Source organism: Symphalangus syndactylus, chromosome 1 (assembly GCF_028878055.3).
Source record: "Symphalangus syndactylus isolate Jambi chromosome 1, NHGRI_mSymSyn1-v2.1_pri, whole genome shotgun sequence".
Taxonomy (NCBI): domain Eukaryota; kingdom Metazoa; phylum Chordata; class Mammalia; order Primates; family Hylobatidae; genus Symphalangus; species Symphalangus syndactylus.
Window position 1 is genome coordinate 30939569 of NC_072423.2, and position 17446 is coordinate 30957014.

The 17446-nt window shown below is 42.5% G+C and overlaps 1 protein-coding gene and 1 long non-coding RNA gene across 15 annotated transcripts in view; one reads left to right on the forward strand and one right to left on the reverse strand.

Annotated features, from left to right (window-relative positions):
• Window positions 1-17446, forward strand: part of TCF4 (transcription factor 4) — a 412360-nt gene that overhangs the window by 30463 nt on the left and 364451 nt on the right. For 6 of the 14 annotated variants that reach the window (XM_055298289.2, XM_055298308.2, XM_055298369.2 and 3 more), the window contains exon 1: window positions 15176-15686. The exons of 1 other annotated variant lie outside the window; for it this stretch is intronic. Coding sequence is in view for 2 of the 13 variants with exons in the window: in XM_055298279.2 (XP_055154254.1) it covers window positions 16453-16518 (66 nt within the window). In the remaining 11 variants the exon portion in view is untranslated. Of the gene's footprint in view, window positions 1-15175; window positions 15687-16369; window positions 16519-16800; window positions 16960-17446 lie in introns of those variants that run through there. 7 more of the 14 variants (XM_055298317.2, XM_055298375.2, XM_055298361.2 and 4 more) reach the window with 3 other exon arrangements.
• Window positions 1662-15080, reverse strand: LOC129492968 (uncharacterized). Its single transcript, XR_008660999.2, has 3 exons — window positions 15013-15080; window positions 7746-7829; window positions 1662-1797 (listed from the first exon to the last, which is right to left on the reverse strand). It is a non-coding gene; the product is annotated as an uncharacterized lncRNA (long non-coding RNA).

Sequence of the window (17446 nt, forward strand, 5' to 3'; positions counted from 1 at the left end):
ATTTCAAGATCGGTCCTCAATGCTTATGTCAGCTTACCTCCCTCAATGGCCTGCCTTCAGTGATTTTGCCAACCATTCCCACTTCTTCCCATTCCCCTGGCTCTACTGGAAAAGTCCTAGCAAGTAGGAGGCTGTCCCTAACTAGTAGCCATTACAATGACCACCAACCTTCTTATAACTTCACTCTACTCTCCCAGGTGATGACATGGGGCTCTTGCAACTGAGGATACTGCTGATCCTTTACAGAAGCTGGTTTTTCATCTATCCATTACTTGAGATGTGGAGGTTTTCCTTGTCCTCTTTCCTAGTGAGATCCGGTCTTGCCACACACTCTGCCATTTGCTCACCATCCAGAATCCCTGCAACATTTCACTCTTTGCAACTGGGTGGGCAATGCGCTAAAAGGAAAGATCCTCTTTGTCCTCTCTGCTAAAAGCTGAACCAGAGCCAGTTCCAAGCAGGCCTCTTGCACTCCCTCCTTTCTTAACCCTTCTTAACTTTCCAACAGAAGGCACAGCAAGGCCCATCTCACTCCCACCAGAGGAAGAAAAAAGAGGAAGACAAGGAAAGGAAGGAAACTTGCCCCAACCCCGACCAAAAACTTCCTAGTGTGGGACCTTGACACACAATGGAGTAATTTCTCCAAGGATTCTGGGGTGGGGGTGGGAGCATGGCAGAAAAAGGGAAGAATCTGCTTTTTAAAAAAGAACCAAAAAACTGATGAAGTGGCAGAGTTAAAACTTTCCCTCAATATTTATGTGCAGAATCTATATCTAGTGCTTTTTAAAAATCATTGTTGCTAAGATATAGCAAAATAATAATTACCCAGTCATTCAATAAAAATGTGTCCAATGCTTGTTCTGAGTAAGGACTGTTCTATGTGCTAGTGACAGTTATGGGAAGAATGGCGCAAGGAATCCACCCTATGGATGCTTTGGGTCAAGTAGGGAGCTCCAAAGACACGACATTGATGACGTGAGGATCTGTCACAGCAGTTCAAGGTTCTGAACGATGAGCCCCATAGGAGGATCATACAGCTATTCAACCCAGAGCTCAGAGAAATTGTTTTCTCCTCAGGAGGAATTGTTCCCATGCTGTGCCATGATCTCCTGGCCTCCTGACAATGAGACATGCTCTCTGTGGTGTTTTTCTCTGCTCACAGGGACAGTAAGTATCTATTCTATATACTCTGTGTACATGTTGCCCCTTGGGGTTGATAGCAGCTCTCTTCTAAATGGGTTAACCAGCAGCGGAGATGCAGCCTGTGGTTATGAAGTGGAGTCATGTTTACTATTAGTTTATGGACAATAGTGAGGAGTTTGTGTCTGCCTGTTCCACCTGTTACTATTTTAATAATCTCTCTTAGAAGTATGCACAGAAATGCATTCTAGGTTTGATAATTCTATATTTCAGATCATACCTGGCATTCTTCAAAATAGAATGAGCTCAATAAATAATAATAATAATATCTAACTTAATTCTTAAGTAACAATTCATAATTTATAAAACTGGTATGAATACATGAGCTCTTTATAACAACTCTATGAAGCAAATAAAATGATCTTCATTGTTATGGATAAACTGTACCTCTGAGAAGTTCAGAGGTTTGCCTAGATCTCAGCCAGGGTGACTGATTACTGAGGGACGTTTGGTAATATCTGGGAGCATTTTTGGTTGCCTCAACTTGAGGGGCACAGAAGGTGGCTACAGGCATTTGGTGAGTAGAAGCCAGGGATGCTGTTAAACATACTCTATGTAATGGCCAGGATACACTTCCACGTCAAAGAATTTTCCAGCCTGAAATATCAATAGTGCCAAGGTTAAGAAAAGCTGCTCTAGGATCACAAAGCTGGTAAAATCTGAACCCATGTCTATTACTCTAAATCCAGTATTTTTTTTCTATGTCCCCCAACTGTAAAGCTTTCATCTTGAATTGAATGGGGAAGCATCGCCTATTACATTTTACATTATGTTCATTTTGGTTTCCCTTTTTCCTGAGCTCCGGGGAAGGGGTGGAAATTTTGCCTTTAGTAGACAGTGAAATATTGCTATAATATAAAATCGTTCCTAGTGATTCTGGAAAATCTTTCAGCATAATTTCCACCTCTTTGCAACTTTATCAAACTCTGTTGTGTCTGCAATTACAATTTTTTGGACTACAAAGGGTGATAAATTTTACTGTTTCTCAATTCTAAGACTGAGATAGACAACATCTAGAACCATGTAAGAGAGATGGGAAGCAGGAGTAAATGATTGATTAGCATGTGTGTGTGTTCTCAATTATTGACGGTAATGGCCCGTGGATGTAATGTGAACTTGCCAGTGCTGCTGATAATCCAAAAGTCATTTTTATTGAGATTTGGAATATGAAACACTTTTTAAAAGGAGAGTCATCTATCTAATAATCACTTTAATTTTGAGGTAAGCTACTATAGCAGTTATTTTTAATTCCCTAAATACACATCACTGTAAGGCAGAGAGGCATCCAAGAATGTGCTAGTCAGTGGGGGATGCCAACAAAGATTAAAAATTGGAACAAGATTAGTAAAGGAATGGCTAAAAAAGCTGTGGTATAGGCATCTCCTAGCCAAGGGCAGGAGAGTTGAGGGCATGGATACCAGAGCCAGACAACCTGGGTTCTGACCCTGACCCTGAAAGCTTACTAACATTATGATCTTGAGCAAGTTACTTAATTTCTCTCTGCCTCAGTTTCCTCAACTATAAAATGGGAGTGTATATAATACCTGCCATATAGGGTGGTGCTGAGAACTAAATGTATCTTAAAATGTGCCTGGCACATAATAAGTGTGGTAGTGCTATATATTTTCTATATTTTGTAGGCATTAACATGAATCCGGCAAATCTATGTATAGTGATGTGAAAACATGGCATGACATCCCGTTAAGTGATAAAAAGAAAAAGAAAGGAAAGAAAATCACAGAGCCATAATTATCACACTGGCGCATTTATATTTTAAAAATCCCTAATGACTAGATAGGTGAGTTATAGGTTGCACAGTGAGGAAGAACTTGAACGCTTTTTATTCCATGAGAGAAGTTTACAATCACTTTCTGGTTTGGGAGTAGGTGAATACTTGTCACCTTGAAGCAAACTTTCTTTTTTTCTTTTTTAAGACAGAGTCTCACTCTGATGGCCCAGACTGGAGGGCCGTGGCGTGATCTTGGCTTACTGCAACCTCTGCCTGCTGGGTTTAAGTGATTCTCCTGCCTCAGCCTCCCAAGTAGTTGAGATTACAGGTGCCCACCACCATACCCGGCTAATTTTTGTATTTTTAGTAGAGACGGGGTTTCACCATGTTGGTCAGGCTGGTCTTAAACTCCTGACCTCAAGTGATCTGCCCGCCTTGGCCTCCCAAAGTGCTGGGATTACAGGTGTGAGCCACCGCACCCAGCTTGAATCAGACTTTCCTTTACTTTTTTTTTTTTTTTCTCAGTTATGGAATATAAAATCAGAAGCCCAGTTGGGCCTCAGGGAAAGGGCATAGAAAGACCTTTTAAGTTCCTTCAAATGCCACCTCTCCTAAGATCCTTTGGAATGCGAATCTGGTCATTTGGGAAGAGGTGGGCAGATGGTGGAGGGGTTCAAGGAGCCCTCTGGAAGTACAGGGATCTTGTTGGTTACTATAAAATACTCCACTGTAGATTATACAATTTATCTATTCAACTGTCCCTCAAATTTAGGTTTTCCAAGTTTTAGCTATTATAAGCACAGCTGCTTTGAACATTCTATATATGTATTTTTGTGGATACAGCACTTATTTCTTTTGAGTGTGTAACGTGGTTAGAACCTGTCTACTATATTAACATGGTCATGTCTGAGGTCTATTGGCAAGAATATACAGGCATTTCTCTGTATCTGAGGGTGATTGTTCTAGGCCTTCCTACGGATACCAAACTCCACAGAGTCCTGATATAAAATGGGATAGTATCTGCATATAACCAGTGCCATCCCCCCATATACTTTTAAATCATCTCCACATTACTAGTAATACCTAATGCAATGTAAATTCTTTGTAAGTACTTGTTACACTCTATTGCATAGGAAATAATGACCAAAAAATATTCTTATATGTTCAATACAGAATTTTTTTGAATACAGTATTTTTGATCTGTGGCTGGTTGAATCCACAGATGTGGAACCCCCAAATATGGACAGTCAACTGCACTCCAGTGGTCCCAAAGAGGAATGCCACCAGAGGGTAGAAGAACCTATCTGGGTGGCAAAGCCTGTATACTGTGGCCTAGGAGTACATGAGGGTGACCACTTCTGGTCCAGGTATAGCTGAGGTGGGAAGCACATTTGGACAACCTTCCTTTGCCCAGAGTTCACACCCGTGAGAATGGACAAAGTGGATAATATTGGAGTCCATGTGTACGGTTCCACTGTCCCTGTGTAGAACACAATATTAGACATTGGAACAATGAAGCACTCTAGGACAGTACTGGCCCTTTAGAGGTTTAGAGTCTAATTGAGGAGGCAGCAGCAATATATAAATCTATACATTATAATAGTTTATATTAGAAGCAATATGTTCATCTCATACATTGCTGGTATGATTGCAAATTGGTAAAGCCACTTTGGAAAACAGTTTGCTGGTGTCTACTAAAACTAAAATGTGCCTATCTGTGACCTAGCAATTCTAGGCATGTAATAGGTGTATCCTAGGTACACATTCAAAAGAAACAAGTGCTGTATCCACAAAAATACTTACATAGAATGTTCAAGGCAGCTCTACTCATAGTAACCAAAACTTGGAAAACCTAAATTTTGGGGAAAATTGAGTAGACAAATTGTTGTATATCTACAATGGAGTATTACGCAGCAATAAAAAGAAAAACAGCCTTCTCCTACAGGCAACCACATGGACAAATTGCACAGATACAATGAGTGACAGAAGCCAGATGCACTTGAATATACACTGGATGATATATTCCACTAGATGATGTTCCAAGTTCAAGAACATGCAAAACTAATCAGTGGCAACAGAAGTTCAATGGGATGGGTATTGACTATGAAGCAGAAGGAGGAAGCCTTCTGGGTTGTTGGAAATGTTTTATATCTTGATCTGGGCAGTGGTTACACTGATGTATATATATGTAAAAATTTATCGAGCTGTATAGTTTTTCACTTTTTATCATACATATATTGTACCACCGTTTTTTGTTTTGCAACAGACTCTCACTCTGTCACCCAGACTGGAATGCAGTGGCACAATCTCGGCTCACTGCAACCCCCGCCTCCTGGGTTCAAGTGATTCTTCTGCCTTAGACTCCCTTGTAGCTGGGACTACAGGTGCCCACCACCATATCCAGCTAATTTTTGTATTTTTAGTAGAGATGGTGTTTCACCGTGTTGGCCAGGCTGGTCTTGAACTCCTGGCCTCAAGTGATCTGCCCGCCTCGGCCTCCCAAAATGCTGGGATTACAGGCATGAGCCACTGCACCTGGTCTGCAGCTTTTTTTTTTTTTTTCTCAAGTTTTTGTGTTAAGTAAATGAGTTCAGAGCACTGAGTGATGGGTGAAGGTCAAGAAGTCAAGCAGACTTCAGAGGGGAGGGAAGAATTGAGGTGGATTTGATGGAAGGCTGGAACCTGCACAAGGAAACTGCAAGAGGGAAGTTAGATCATGGAAGGAAATAGTTGAGAACAAATGCATCATAGCACAGATGCCAAGAAAGCTTGGAAAATCTTGAGCTTTCTCTTCAACATTCATCTTCCCTCCCCACCAGTTGAGAAGCCCTGGGTGTTATGTAGGATAGTTAGTCTTCACTCAGCTCCAAGGGTAGGCTTTGATAGATTTGAGTGTTAGCAACATAATTACTTAAGGATGAATGTAAACCAGTCATGACATGATTTGAGTCAAAGGCAAGTATATTCCTAAAATGGTCCAGTCTAACCTCAGCTGAGGCTTTAGTGTCAAGGTTCAGGGGGCACCAACAGCTATCTCCGTCTAGAGGCAAACAAAAGAGTGACTGCTTCTGTTTTTACTGGTAGCCATCTTGGTAACATGAGGGAGTTAGCCTGACATAAAATTGGGCTGAGCTGAGAGAAAAGTAGAGAAATGAAGTTAGAGCTGTATTTGATGGCTCTAAACCTTTTTGGATTTGCAAGCCCTTTATCATTTAAGCCAGTTTGAATTGATTTTTCTATTGCTTCGCAACCCTGATGGCTTTTCTGCTAACCTATACACAGCATTTCTTGAATGCTCGTTTTCATGGCCATAGCCACAGCCCTATTTCAGAATCTCATAAGCAGTAGTTAAGTGAACTGCAGTAGCTTTCTAACTGGTCTCTGCCTTCAGTTTCTTTTTACCTTCATTCATCCTCCATGTTGCCTCCAAAATGTTCTCAGGCACATCTTATCACTGCCACCATGTGATCATCCTAATGGTTCCATGCATTGTGAAAAAAGGTCAATGGCACATGTATACCTATGTAACAAACCTGCGTGTTCTGTGCATGTATCCCAGAACTTAAAATATAATAAAAAAATAAAAAATAGAAAATAGAAAAAAGGCCAATGGATCCGAATTTGCTGGGTTTTAACAGTTTAGTCCTTTGGTTCTTCTCACAAACCCTAACAAGATCCTTACTCTCTAGCCTTCCCATCTTTGCCAGAGTTAATGCTTCAGCCCAGGACATTCTTTTCTCTCTATCTGCTTCATGGGAGTACCACTTTTCTTTCCAGATTCAACTCTAGTCTCATCTCTTCTAAGAAGCCTTCTAAGATCTCTCCAGCTGATAGCAATGACTCCTTGCATGATAGTATTATGGCATGATTTTACCTCTTGATAACTCTTTATATAGTTTGTCAGGGGTTTGGGTGATTTATTCTTGTCTAGCCTACCCATTAGCATGTAAAGGCTGGGAGGTTAAGGGCCCCAGTTTTTCATCTTGAATGAATTCTTCATTGCCCCTTGCATAGTGCTTTTCATAGACAAACTGCTCAATGTCTTGTGTCCTCAATGTCATGTGTCCTATGCATAATTGACTAGAGCAAAGACTTCCTTTAGGGGAGGATATGGAAATAAAGTTGGAAAAGTTAGGTGGGGGTGGGGTTGGAGGGCAGCTTTTGGAGGATTTTAAAATCCAGATTAGATATATTAATTGTTTTATTGCACTTTGGAATAGGCAAGATTGTTTTCCAAAATTTCTTTCATTCTTTCTATATTGTTTACTCTTTTTAAACCTTTACCTTTTTTTTTTTTTTTTTTTTTTTTTTGAGACAGAGTCTTGCTCTGTCACCCAGGCTGGAGTGCAGTGGTGCAATCTTGGCTCACTGCAACCTCCGCTTCCCAGGTTCAAGTGATTCTCGTGCCTTGGCCTCCCGAGTAGCTGAGATTACAGGCACACACCACCACACCCAGCTAATTTGTGTATTTTTTTTAGTAAAGACAGGCTTTCACCATGTTGGCCAGGCTGGTCTTGAACTTCTGACCTCAGGTGATCCGCTCACCTCAGCCTTTTTAACCATCTCCTTTTCTTTGGGGGAGAGGGAAGGGGGAAAGCAGCTCTCAGGTTTGAAATATCATGCAGTTTGAGAAGAAATAGAATGCAAAGATGATTAGCTTTTTTTTCTCCTCTCCATTTTGATCCCATAATAGACTTCATGAATATCCTTGCTAGCAAAGCAATGAGGGCCATTGCATTAGACTGTTCTTACATTGCTATAAGAAACTACCTAAGACTGGGTAATTTATGAAGAAAAGAAGTTTTAATTGACTCACAGTTCCACAGGCTGTACAGGATGCATGGCTGGGGACGCCTCAGGAAACTTACAGTCACAGCAGACAAAGGGAAAGCAGGCACATCTTCACATGGCACGGCAGGAGAGAGAGAGCAAAGGGGAAGGGTTACACACTTTTAAACAGCCAGATCTCATGAAGTCACTCACTATTATGAGAACAGCAAGGGGAGTCCGCCTCCATGATTCAATCACCTCCCATTAGGCCCCTCCTCCAACACTGAGGATTACAATTTGACATGAGATTTGGGTGGGGACACAGAGCCAAACCATATCACCCATCTACTTGAGCAGTGGCTATAAACTTTTTTTTATGATAACCTAGTATGCATGTACTATACTGTATATTATACAGCTGAAACAAGACTTTTGTAAATCAGCAATACTCTTGTTATGATGCATGTTAGTATTTTCCGTTATGCCATTTCACTTCAAACAAACAAAAACAAAAAGTTGACCTAAATCAATTTCATGACCATTGAAGAAATGTGTTCTTCTCAGGCACATCTGATCACTGTTGTCACATGCATGATTCTAAAGGTTCCAAGCATTGTGAAAAAAAGCTAATGGATCCAAACTTCCTGAGTTTTACCACTTTAGTCGACATATGAAAAATGTGGCATTAAAGCATATATATCCTAATTACTAGGTTACAATTGTTGAATGAGCTAAGTGCCTTTGCCAATATTTTATATTTAATTTGATATAATAATTTTATGACAGAGTATTATACCCTTTTAATAGATGAGAAAAGGGAGGCTTAGAGGTACAGATCCAAGGTCACACAGCTGCATATGGCAGAGCTGAGATTTAAACAAAAGTAGACCAAGCTTCTGCTTACAGCTCAGTGACATGTGCCATAGCTTTAAGTGACAGCCAATGCAGTGAAGATTTGCATGTGCTGATTTTTTCCCAGATGGAGTCTCGTTCTGTCATCCAGACTGGAGTGCAGTGGCACCATCTCAGCTCACTGCAACCTCTACCTCCCGGGTTCAAGCTATTCTCCCGCCTCAGCCTCCCGAGTACCTGGGATAGGCGTATGTCATCACTCGAGGCTAATTTTTGTATTTTTAGTAGAGACGGGGTTTCACCATGTTGGCCAGGCTGGACACGAACTCCTGACCTCAAGTGATCCACCCACCTCGGCCTCTCAAAGTGCTGGGATTACAGAGGCGAGCCACCATGCCCGGCCTACATATGCTGATTTTTAAACTTTCAGCACACGCAAGGGAAAACAAGACCACTGACGTACAGACAAAATGCTCTCCAGCCTACAACTTCATTTCTTCTCTGGATCTCTATTCTGGCCCTAGAAATCTGCAAGCCCTCCAAAAAAAATGACAAAACCCTTAAAATAGAATACTCAGGCTGCAACAGAAAAAACAGTTTTATGATTAGGAGGAAACTTCTAGAAGGCTAGTACTAAATCTTTTTCAGTCTTCTTTAAATTACCAAAATTCCATGGACACTCAGAATGAAAGATTGTTGAAATTTTATTTTTTTCCTTTTCCTAAACTCCCAAACCATCTAAAAGCAGGCAAAATCTAAATTCTACTCTGTATATGTCTGGGTCTAGTAAGGAAGGTTTATTATCTTAAACATCAATCTGTTATGTATGACTTGATTTCTAAAATTGCTTAATTTTCTGGGTCATTCCTGGAGGAATACTTATGCACTATGCAGTGTGTTGGGTCTTAAGGATACAAAGAGCTGCTCTTCACCTTTAAAGGGGGAACATGCGCTGAAAACAGAGAACATAATAAACCAATAATTGTGCACAGTGGGACCCATGCAGAAATAATGGTACAAGGTGTTGAGGAAAGACAGTGAATTGAATCGTAATCCTGCCAAGGCAGAATTTTGATTTTTCCTACTTTTAGGTGTTTTAGGGGTTTGGGAAAGGAAAAGGGAAAAATGCATCTTTGACAATCTTTCATTCTTAGTGTCCATGAAGTTACATTAATTTAAATAAGACTCAAAAGATTTAGTGGCAGTCTCAGAGAAGCCTCCTTCTAATCATAAAACTGTTTTCTCTGTTGCAGTCTGAGTGTTCTATTTTAAGGGTTTTGTCATTTTTTGGAGGACTTGCAGAGTGGGAGACTAGGGCAGGAATGGAGATCCAGAGAAGAAATGAGGTTGTCAGCTAGAGAGTATTTTGTCTGTACCTGGGTGGTCCTGCCTTCCCTTGTGTGTGCTGCAAGTTTAAAGTTCAGCACATGCAGATCTTCCCTGCAGTTGGCCATGACCTAAAGCCATGGCACATGTCACTGAGCTGTAAGGAGAAGCACGGTCTACCTATGTTTAAATCTCAGCTCTGCCATATGTGGCTGCGTTAAGTCTCCTCCTCTGTAAAATGTTAAAATGTTACAATAGTGAAGCAGTACGATGACAGCACCTCGTATTGTAATAAAAATAATGAAGACACTGTCCCCATGGCTTGGTAAAGTAAGGCAATTATTGTACTTATATCTTTAGGGTCTAGAGCTTAAGTGACAGGAGTCAGTAGCCTGCTGGAAATCAAACTCACCAGCAACATTTACTAACAATGAAATCAAGCTAAAATGAAACCCCAAGAAAAACTGGAAAAAATATGGAAGCTGCACTTTTTAGGGTAAAGTGTGAATCTTGAGGGTACAGACAGATTCTTCATTCATTTATTTAACATATAGTTATTGAATACTTTATATGTGCCAGGCACTGCGTGGGTGTAGAGACATGGAGTGGATAAGATTCATGTACTCTGGCATCATGGAGTCTACAGTCTGATGAGGGAGCTGGGCAATGTAAAAGAAAATGCATCAACATGAGGATCCCATTTGGGCACAGTGGCCCTAAGCTAATGTTATGGCGAGAATAATACGATTGAGTGCTTACTTTAGACAGAATAGTTAGGAAGGTCTGTAGGAGGAGGTGATGTTTAAGCTGAGACCAGAAAGATGGATGACATGGAGTTAGCCTTGTGAACAGCGACGGAAAGAATTAAGAGATCAGCATATGCAAAGGCCCTGGGGTGTGTAGAGGACTGTGTGTGTCATAAATCTCTGGACTTCTTTCACACAAACTGGCTGAAGCTCTCCCCATCCCTGTTGCCAGCTGCCTTTCTGACTCAGACTTACACTGTGAGTAGGGCTCCAGATTGAGGTCCTGGCTGGTTAGTTATACCCATTTGACTTATCAACCTAAAAATATGCTGGGATAGTCTTCCCTTTATACACGTTTGCCACAGGCTGTATCTTGCTTACTGTAACTTAGCCATTCAATCAAGACTGCCCTTGACATTTATCTCATTCTGATTTTTTTTTTCCTACATTTTTGCCTCAGGTCCTGAGAGAATGGCTGCTGACACAAGGTAGATGCTCAAAAATTACTTGCTGCATCTTTGGATGAATTTCATTAGAGCTTCAGAGAGGAAATTTTTGTTGTTGTTTGTGGCGCTATTTGCTTGTTTATTTTAACATAGGTGGGACTTGGGGAGAACAAACTGGATGGAATTTGAAGGAGAATGGTAGGGCATTCTGGATTACCAGAGGGCTGCCTGGCTATGCCGCTCATTAATGACATGACCTTGGCCCAGTCATCCCACTTGAGCCCTGACATTCTCAACTACAAATGACGGCTTTAGACCAAGTACCCTTCAACATATAATGTTTTTTGTCTATGAATCCATGGGGTATCAATATTTGCCACTCTTTCCATACTACTGTGAAAGAAGCATTATCTTTAGGTATTAACTCAGCTCATGCAATAATGATGCCTTATATTTGATAGAAATTTGTCATTTACAAAGCACCTTCATTTACATTATCTCATTTGATTTTAACCAGTCATGTAAGGTATTTAAGATAGTTATAATTTTTTTTTTTTTTACATCTGACATAATGTGAAACTTGCCCAAGGTCACAAAGAGACAGAAAAGGGAATGAATGACACTTGTCTGTGCTGTTCTGAGTATAGGTGGCACAATGAATCAGATAGGATCTCTATCATGTGTGAGTGAAGCAAATTTTTTTAGTTTACCCCCTAGAATAGCGGTCACTACTTTAGAAAAAAATGTTAATGACAGTTTTGACAATGTTCAAATGTAAATAATCTTTTTTTGTATTAAGTTCTTTAGTAGTAAGGATCAGAAAAGTACTTAGGTTAGCTTACCTGGGGAAGGGGAACATTGCAGGAATTAGCAATCTCATGGACAGGGGATACTGGACTCCTCATAGTCATTGGGAAGGAATCCCTAGGACTTGTTTGTCTGCTTTTCTTGGAACTCCCAAGACCGTTCTCTCTTATCTGAAGAGCAGTTTCCTCTGCTTACTCATGGTTCTTGTTTCCCTATAACCATGGCTCTCACATGGCTTAGCTTGCTGGGACCAGGTCTGGCCCGCTGACTACAAGATGTGCCTGATCCATCACTCACCATAGGCTACGGTCAATCTCTTCCTCTTTGCTCCTGGGGTCCAATCTGCTGGGGCTGGTGGGGCTGGGGCAAGAAGGAGTCATGTGGCACCCCCATCAAGTTCTACCTTGCTATGAACTGAATGTTTGTGTCCCCTCCAAAATTCAGTTGAAACCCTAATTCCCAATGTGCTTGTATTAGGAGGTCGGGTCTTTGGGAGATAACTAGGGTTAGCTGAGATCATGAATGGGGAGCCTCCATGATGGCATTAGTGTTCTCATAAGAAGAGGAAGAAAGACCAAACCTCTCTCTTTCTCCACTATGTGAGAATTCAGTGAGAAGGTAATCATTTGCAAGCCAGGAAGAGAGCCCTCTCCAGAACTTGACCATGACGGCACCCTGATGTCAGACTTTGTAGCCTCCAGGGGTGTGAAAAACAAATGTCTGCTGTTGAAGTCACCCAGTCTGTGATATTTTGGCCAGCCTGAATTGACTAAGACATACCTCTATATGAGGATTTATGAATAAGTTCCTTGGCAAGGGAGTCTGCAAATTGAAGAGGCATCCCAAAACATGCCTACTACCCCTCCTTTTTTATTTAAGTTTCACAGGATCCTCTTGGTTCTCCTTTTCTTAGGTGCCTCCAATCTTCTAGGTATAACTTATTCTCTGACAATTCTGTGACAGAATAAGTACTTATTCTCTGACAATTAAGGAAAAACAAAAACAAAAACAAAAAAGAGACAAAACACCCACATTTGTCCCTGAAATTTAAAATACGAAGGGTTGTTCCCTGGTTTTCTGATTGTAGGGTCAAAAAGCGAAGAATTAACTAGACTAGTAATTGGATACCTTTAGATCCCAAACCTCATCCTATCATTGGTTTCTGGATAGATTATTTATTGCCCTTGAAATTCAGTAGAATGGGGCTGGGCGCAGTGGCTTACACCTGTAATTCCAGTACTTTGGGATGCCGAGGTGGGTGGAACACCTGATGTCAGGGGTTTGAGACCAGCCTGACGAACATGGAGAAATCCCGTCTCTACTAAAAATACAAAATTAGCCGAGTGGGGTGGCGCATGCCTGTAATCCCAGCTACTTGGGAGGCTGAGGCAGGAGAATCGCTTGAACCTGGGAGGCGGAGGTTCCAGTGAGCCAAGATCGTGCCATTGCACTCCAGCCTGGGCAACAAGAGTGAAACTCCATCTCAAAACAAAACAAAACAAACAAACAAAAAAAGAAATTCAGCGGAATGAGGAGTCTTAAAAACCTAAAAGCTAGAAGGGGTTTTATTGGATTATCTAATCTAACCTCTGGATTTTACAGCAAAAGACATTGACATTGGGCCTTAGTTCAAAGAATGACTAGAGGTAGAGCCAGTGGAATTTCTCCTAACCCAACGTTTGTGATCTTTTCATTACATCATCTAAGCAGAACCTGTAGGGTTTAACTCTGAGAATTGCGGATGATGCTTGTGATAATGCAGCATAATGTCTAAATGTAAGATATAATTTTGAGAACACAGAATGGGGATGGAAGACAGGAATCTTCACCATGTGTGAATGTACAGGAAACAACCAATAAATGCCTTAATTCTTGTTCTGTAAAAACTTACATGTAAGTAAAAGATTGCCGAAATTGATCTGAACTCTGTTACTGCCACAAACTTTTATCAGCAAATGGAGATTAGGATGTTCCCACTGCCAGATGGTATATAGGAATATGGTTATACCCATTTGACTTATCAACCTAAAAATATGCTGGGATAGTCTTCCCTTTCTACACATTTGCCACAGGCATGGGAAAAGGCCTCTGGTACTAATCATTTAATGTGGACTGTTATCACAGACTGTCTGGTTTCAAAGGTAGCCTCTGTCAGTCAATATAGTTATGTGACTTAGTTAAGTTTGTACCACTTACAAAACTTCTTCCTTGGGTCAAGCTACTCAATTTTACTTGCTTCTGTTGCCCAATATACAAAATAGGGTAGTAATACATACTCCATAGGGTTATTCTTAGGCTTAAAGTAGCCAATATTTGTGAAGTTATAGGAACAGTGTTTAGCATATAGTAAACACATATGTGTTATCTGTCATTATTATTACTTGCTTTTCTGTTGCAAGGACTAAAAGCTATTGTTTTGGAGTAGGGAAATTTCCATTTAAAATTCCATTGGCTAGGTTAGAGGTTATCAGCTGATTTAGCAAGGAATTAGAGATGGAAAGGAATTATTTCTTTCGTGGTGGCTTCATCTTTATCTGTATCCACTATAAAATTCGTAAAGTGGGCGTTATTTGCTTTTCACAGACCAGAAAGCAGGCTAGAGAAGGTAACTGCTTGGCCAGAAATGGAAGTTGAGTCAGTCGTGGCTTAAGGTACAAACTACATTTGAGTCTACAAAGCAATAGATGAAGGTCTTCGCCAAGTGAAGACTTTCTGGACTTGGAAAGTTCTCACACTTCCAGCGATCTATAAGACGATAGGGTGGGGGAGTTAGAGGTGAGGACCCACACCCCTCTTCCAGCCTAGGATCAACTTGGTTCAGAGGCCTTTTCCCATGCCACCCAAGGCTCGCTGAGAAATCCGGCTCCACAAAGTGGGAGAACCCAGGGTCGGGCTTGCTGTGAGTGAGGCCGGCCCAGTCTTTCCCGAGCCTTCCTCAGGGAGACCTGGGGGTATCTCACTTCCCTGCGGAAGTCTGTGGAGTTTAATTTGTAAATTGGTGCCGAAACTACACTTTTGTGTCAAAGAGCAAGGACGGTCAAGAAGCGGCAACACGAATAAGAGTGCATGGAAATGGGGCCTGCGAAGGACCTCGGCCTCGGGAACCCCACAGTGCCGCCCCACGCGCGACGCCTACCCGAGCACAGCCACCCGCCTCCGCTCCCGGAGGAGGCGTGGTCGACCACCACCGCCATCTTGGCCGCCTCTCTAGGCGTTCTGTTTACCACTCTATGGTCGCCCGCTCCCGCCCCGCCCCTTCCCAGTTATTGTCTGGAGGAGCAGCCGCGGCCGCAGCTCCTTCTCTTTATAAGCCCGCAGTTCCCGGATGTGAATGGATTACAATGTATCTTTCAGGGAAACCTATTATTATCAATGTGACTCCACGGGGGAGTCCATGGTGATGATGATGAGGAGGAGGATGATGATGATGAGACACCTCTAAACTTGGAACAAGTTTAAGACTTTATGAGAGAAGAAAAAAAAATCACCAACAAGATTTGAGGAAAAATTATAACTATCCTGTGTTGATTTTTTTTTATAAACAATAAGAAAAAGTTGTTGGATTTTTTTTTAATGATTTCTTTTTTGGGGGAGGGAATTTTGTTGCAGTTTTATGGTGGAAAATGCAAAAACCAGAGCCAGGTGCATAATCTTGTAATCTGTGGATATCCCTGGAGCAGGACTGAGTACCAGTTAAAATACTTTTTGGGGATACACATGTGAGATACTAAGTACTTGCAGAAGATTTTTGTCTCTCTTTTTAAAGTCTCTTTCCTTGGAATATTGTGAGAATATTTGTGGCCATTTAAGGTAACGTTTCAATTTGCCGTCAGAGTAAACTGTTTGTAATTGAATTTAATTTTTAAAATGTCGATCCCGATGTTTTATTAAAACAAAAGGGACAACCTATTAAATAATTGCCAGTGGGAAAAAGTGTGTGCATGCATTTTGTGTATGTACTCGCACATCTAGCAATACCAGGGTTTGTAGAATGTGTTTTTTTTTTTTTCAAACACACGTTAAAATAGCGTATGTTGCATATACCGGATAAAGCACGCTTGTTATTACGAAACGATGGAATTATGAAGCTTAAATTTTATCCTAAAAAGTGATGTGAAAAAGTATGTTTTAAGAGCATGCAGGGCCTATAATGGTAAATGTTGAATTAAAAACTTACAGTGCTGGCGAACAGGGACTTAGCGTGCCTAGGAACTCAAGTGCAAAAACAAAACAACATCCACCCCCCAAAATTGCCCCCCCCCTTTTTTTTTCGGAGTTTGCAGTTATACTATTCTGTGACTTAAAAGGGAGGGGAAAGAAAGTATGCAATTCAGATTTCGCCCCCAACGCAAAACTACCGAAACGAAAATCTCCCCAGGAAAATGTGGCTTGATTTATAGATGAAAAAGAAAAATATTGTTCCTCTTGGCAAAGTCTTTTTGCATCACGTGTATTTGCAGCCTAGTATAAACTTGCTTTGCCGTGTGTGGATGTGTGAGTGAGAGGGAACGAGAGTAAGAGAAAGAAAGAAGTGAGGGGATGTAAACTCGAATAAATTTCAAAGTGCCTCCGAGGGATGCAACGGGCAAAAACTGAACTGTTCAGGCTTCAGATTGTAACTGACGATCTGAGGAAAAATGAGGTGCTCGATGAATTTTCGTTTGTATTTTTTAGCGAGGCGGGGGAGGTGTTGAGATTTTTTTTTTTTTTTTTTCCCTCGGGGTGGGTGCGAGGGGGATGCATCCTAGCCTGCCCGACCCGGAGCAAGTCGCGTCTCCCCGCCGGAGCCCCCCCACCCATTTCTTTGCTGAACTTGCAATTCCGTGCGCCTCGGCGTGTTTCCCCCTCCCCCCCTTCCCTCCGTCCCCTCCCCTCCCCGGAGAAGAGAGTTGGTGTTAAGAGTCAGGGATCTTGGCTGTGTGTCTGCGGATCTGTAGTGGCGGCGGCGGCGGCGGCGGCGGCGGGGAGGCAGCAGGCGCGGGAGCGGGCGCAGGAGCAGGCGGCGGCGGTGGCGGCGGCGGTTAGACATGAACGCCGCCTCGGCGCCGGCGGTGCACGGAGAGCCCTTTCTCGCGCGCGGGCGGTAGGTACCGGCGCCGGCGGGGCTCGGCGGGGCGGAGGCGCCCGGCGGCGCGGGGCTTGGGCTCGGCGGCCCCGCACGCGGCTCCGCGCCTCCCGCGCCGCGGGCTCCCGGCGCCCGGCGCTCCCAGAAGAGACACCCCTTCCCCTCCCGCCGCTTCCCTCCCCCTCGCCGCCAGCCCCCCCGCCCCTCCCCGCGATGCCCCCTCGGAGGGACCGAGGACTTTGCCAGGGGCCTGACTTTAATTTTTATAACCCCTTTCTTTCACAAATTAGGGTGCTGGACAATTAGAGGACCCGACCCTCCACTCCGCTCCCCCCCACCCTGTCACCCCACCCCTCCCCCCTTTGGACGTGTTTTCACTCCAGAGACGCTCATCTTTAATTTCTTGATAGCTACTTTGAAAAGCGGAGGGGAGTGGTGTGTGCGAGTGTGAGTGTGCGAGGGGGGTGGGGTGCAGGGTGGGGGGAAAGTTGAGATCGGATCGTTC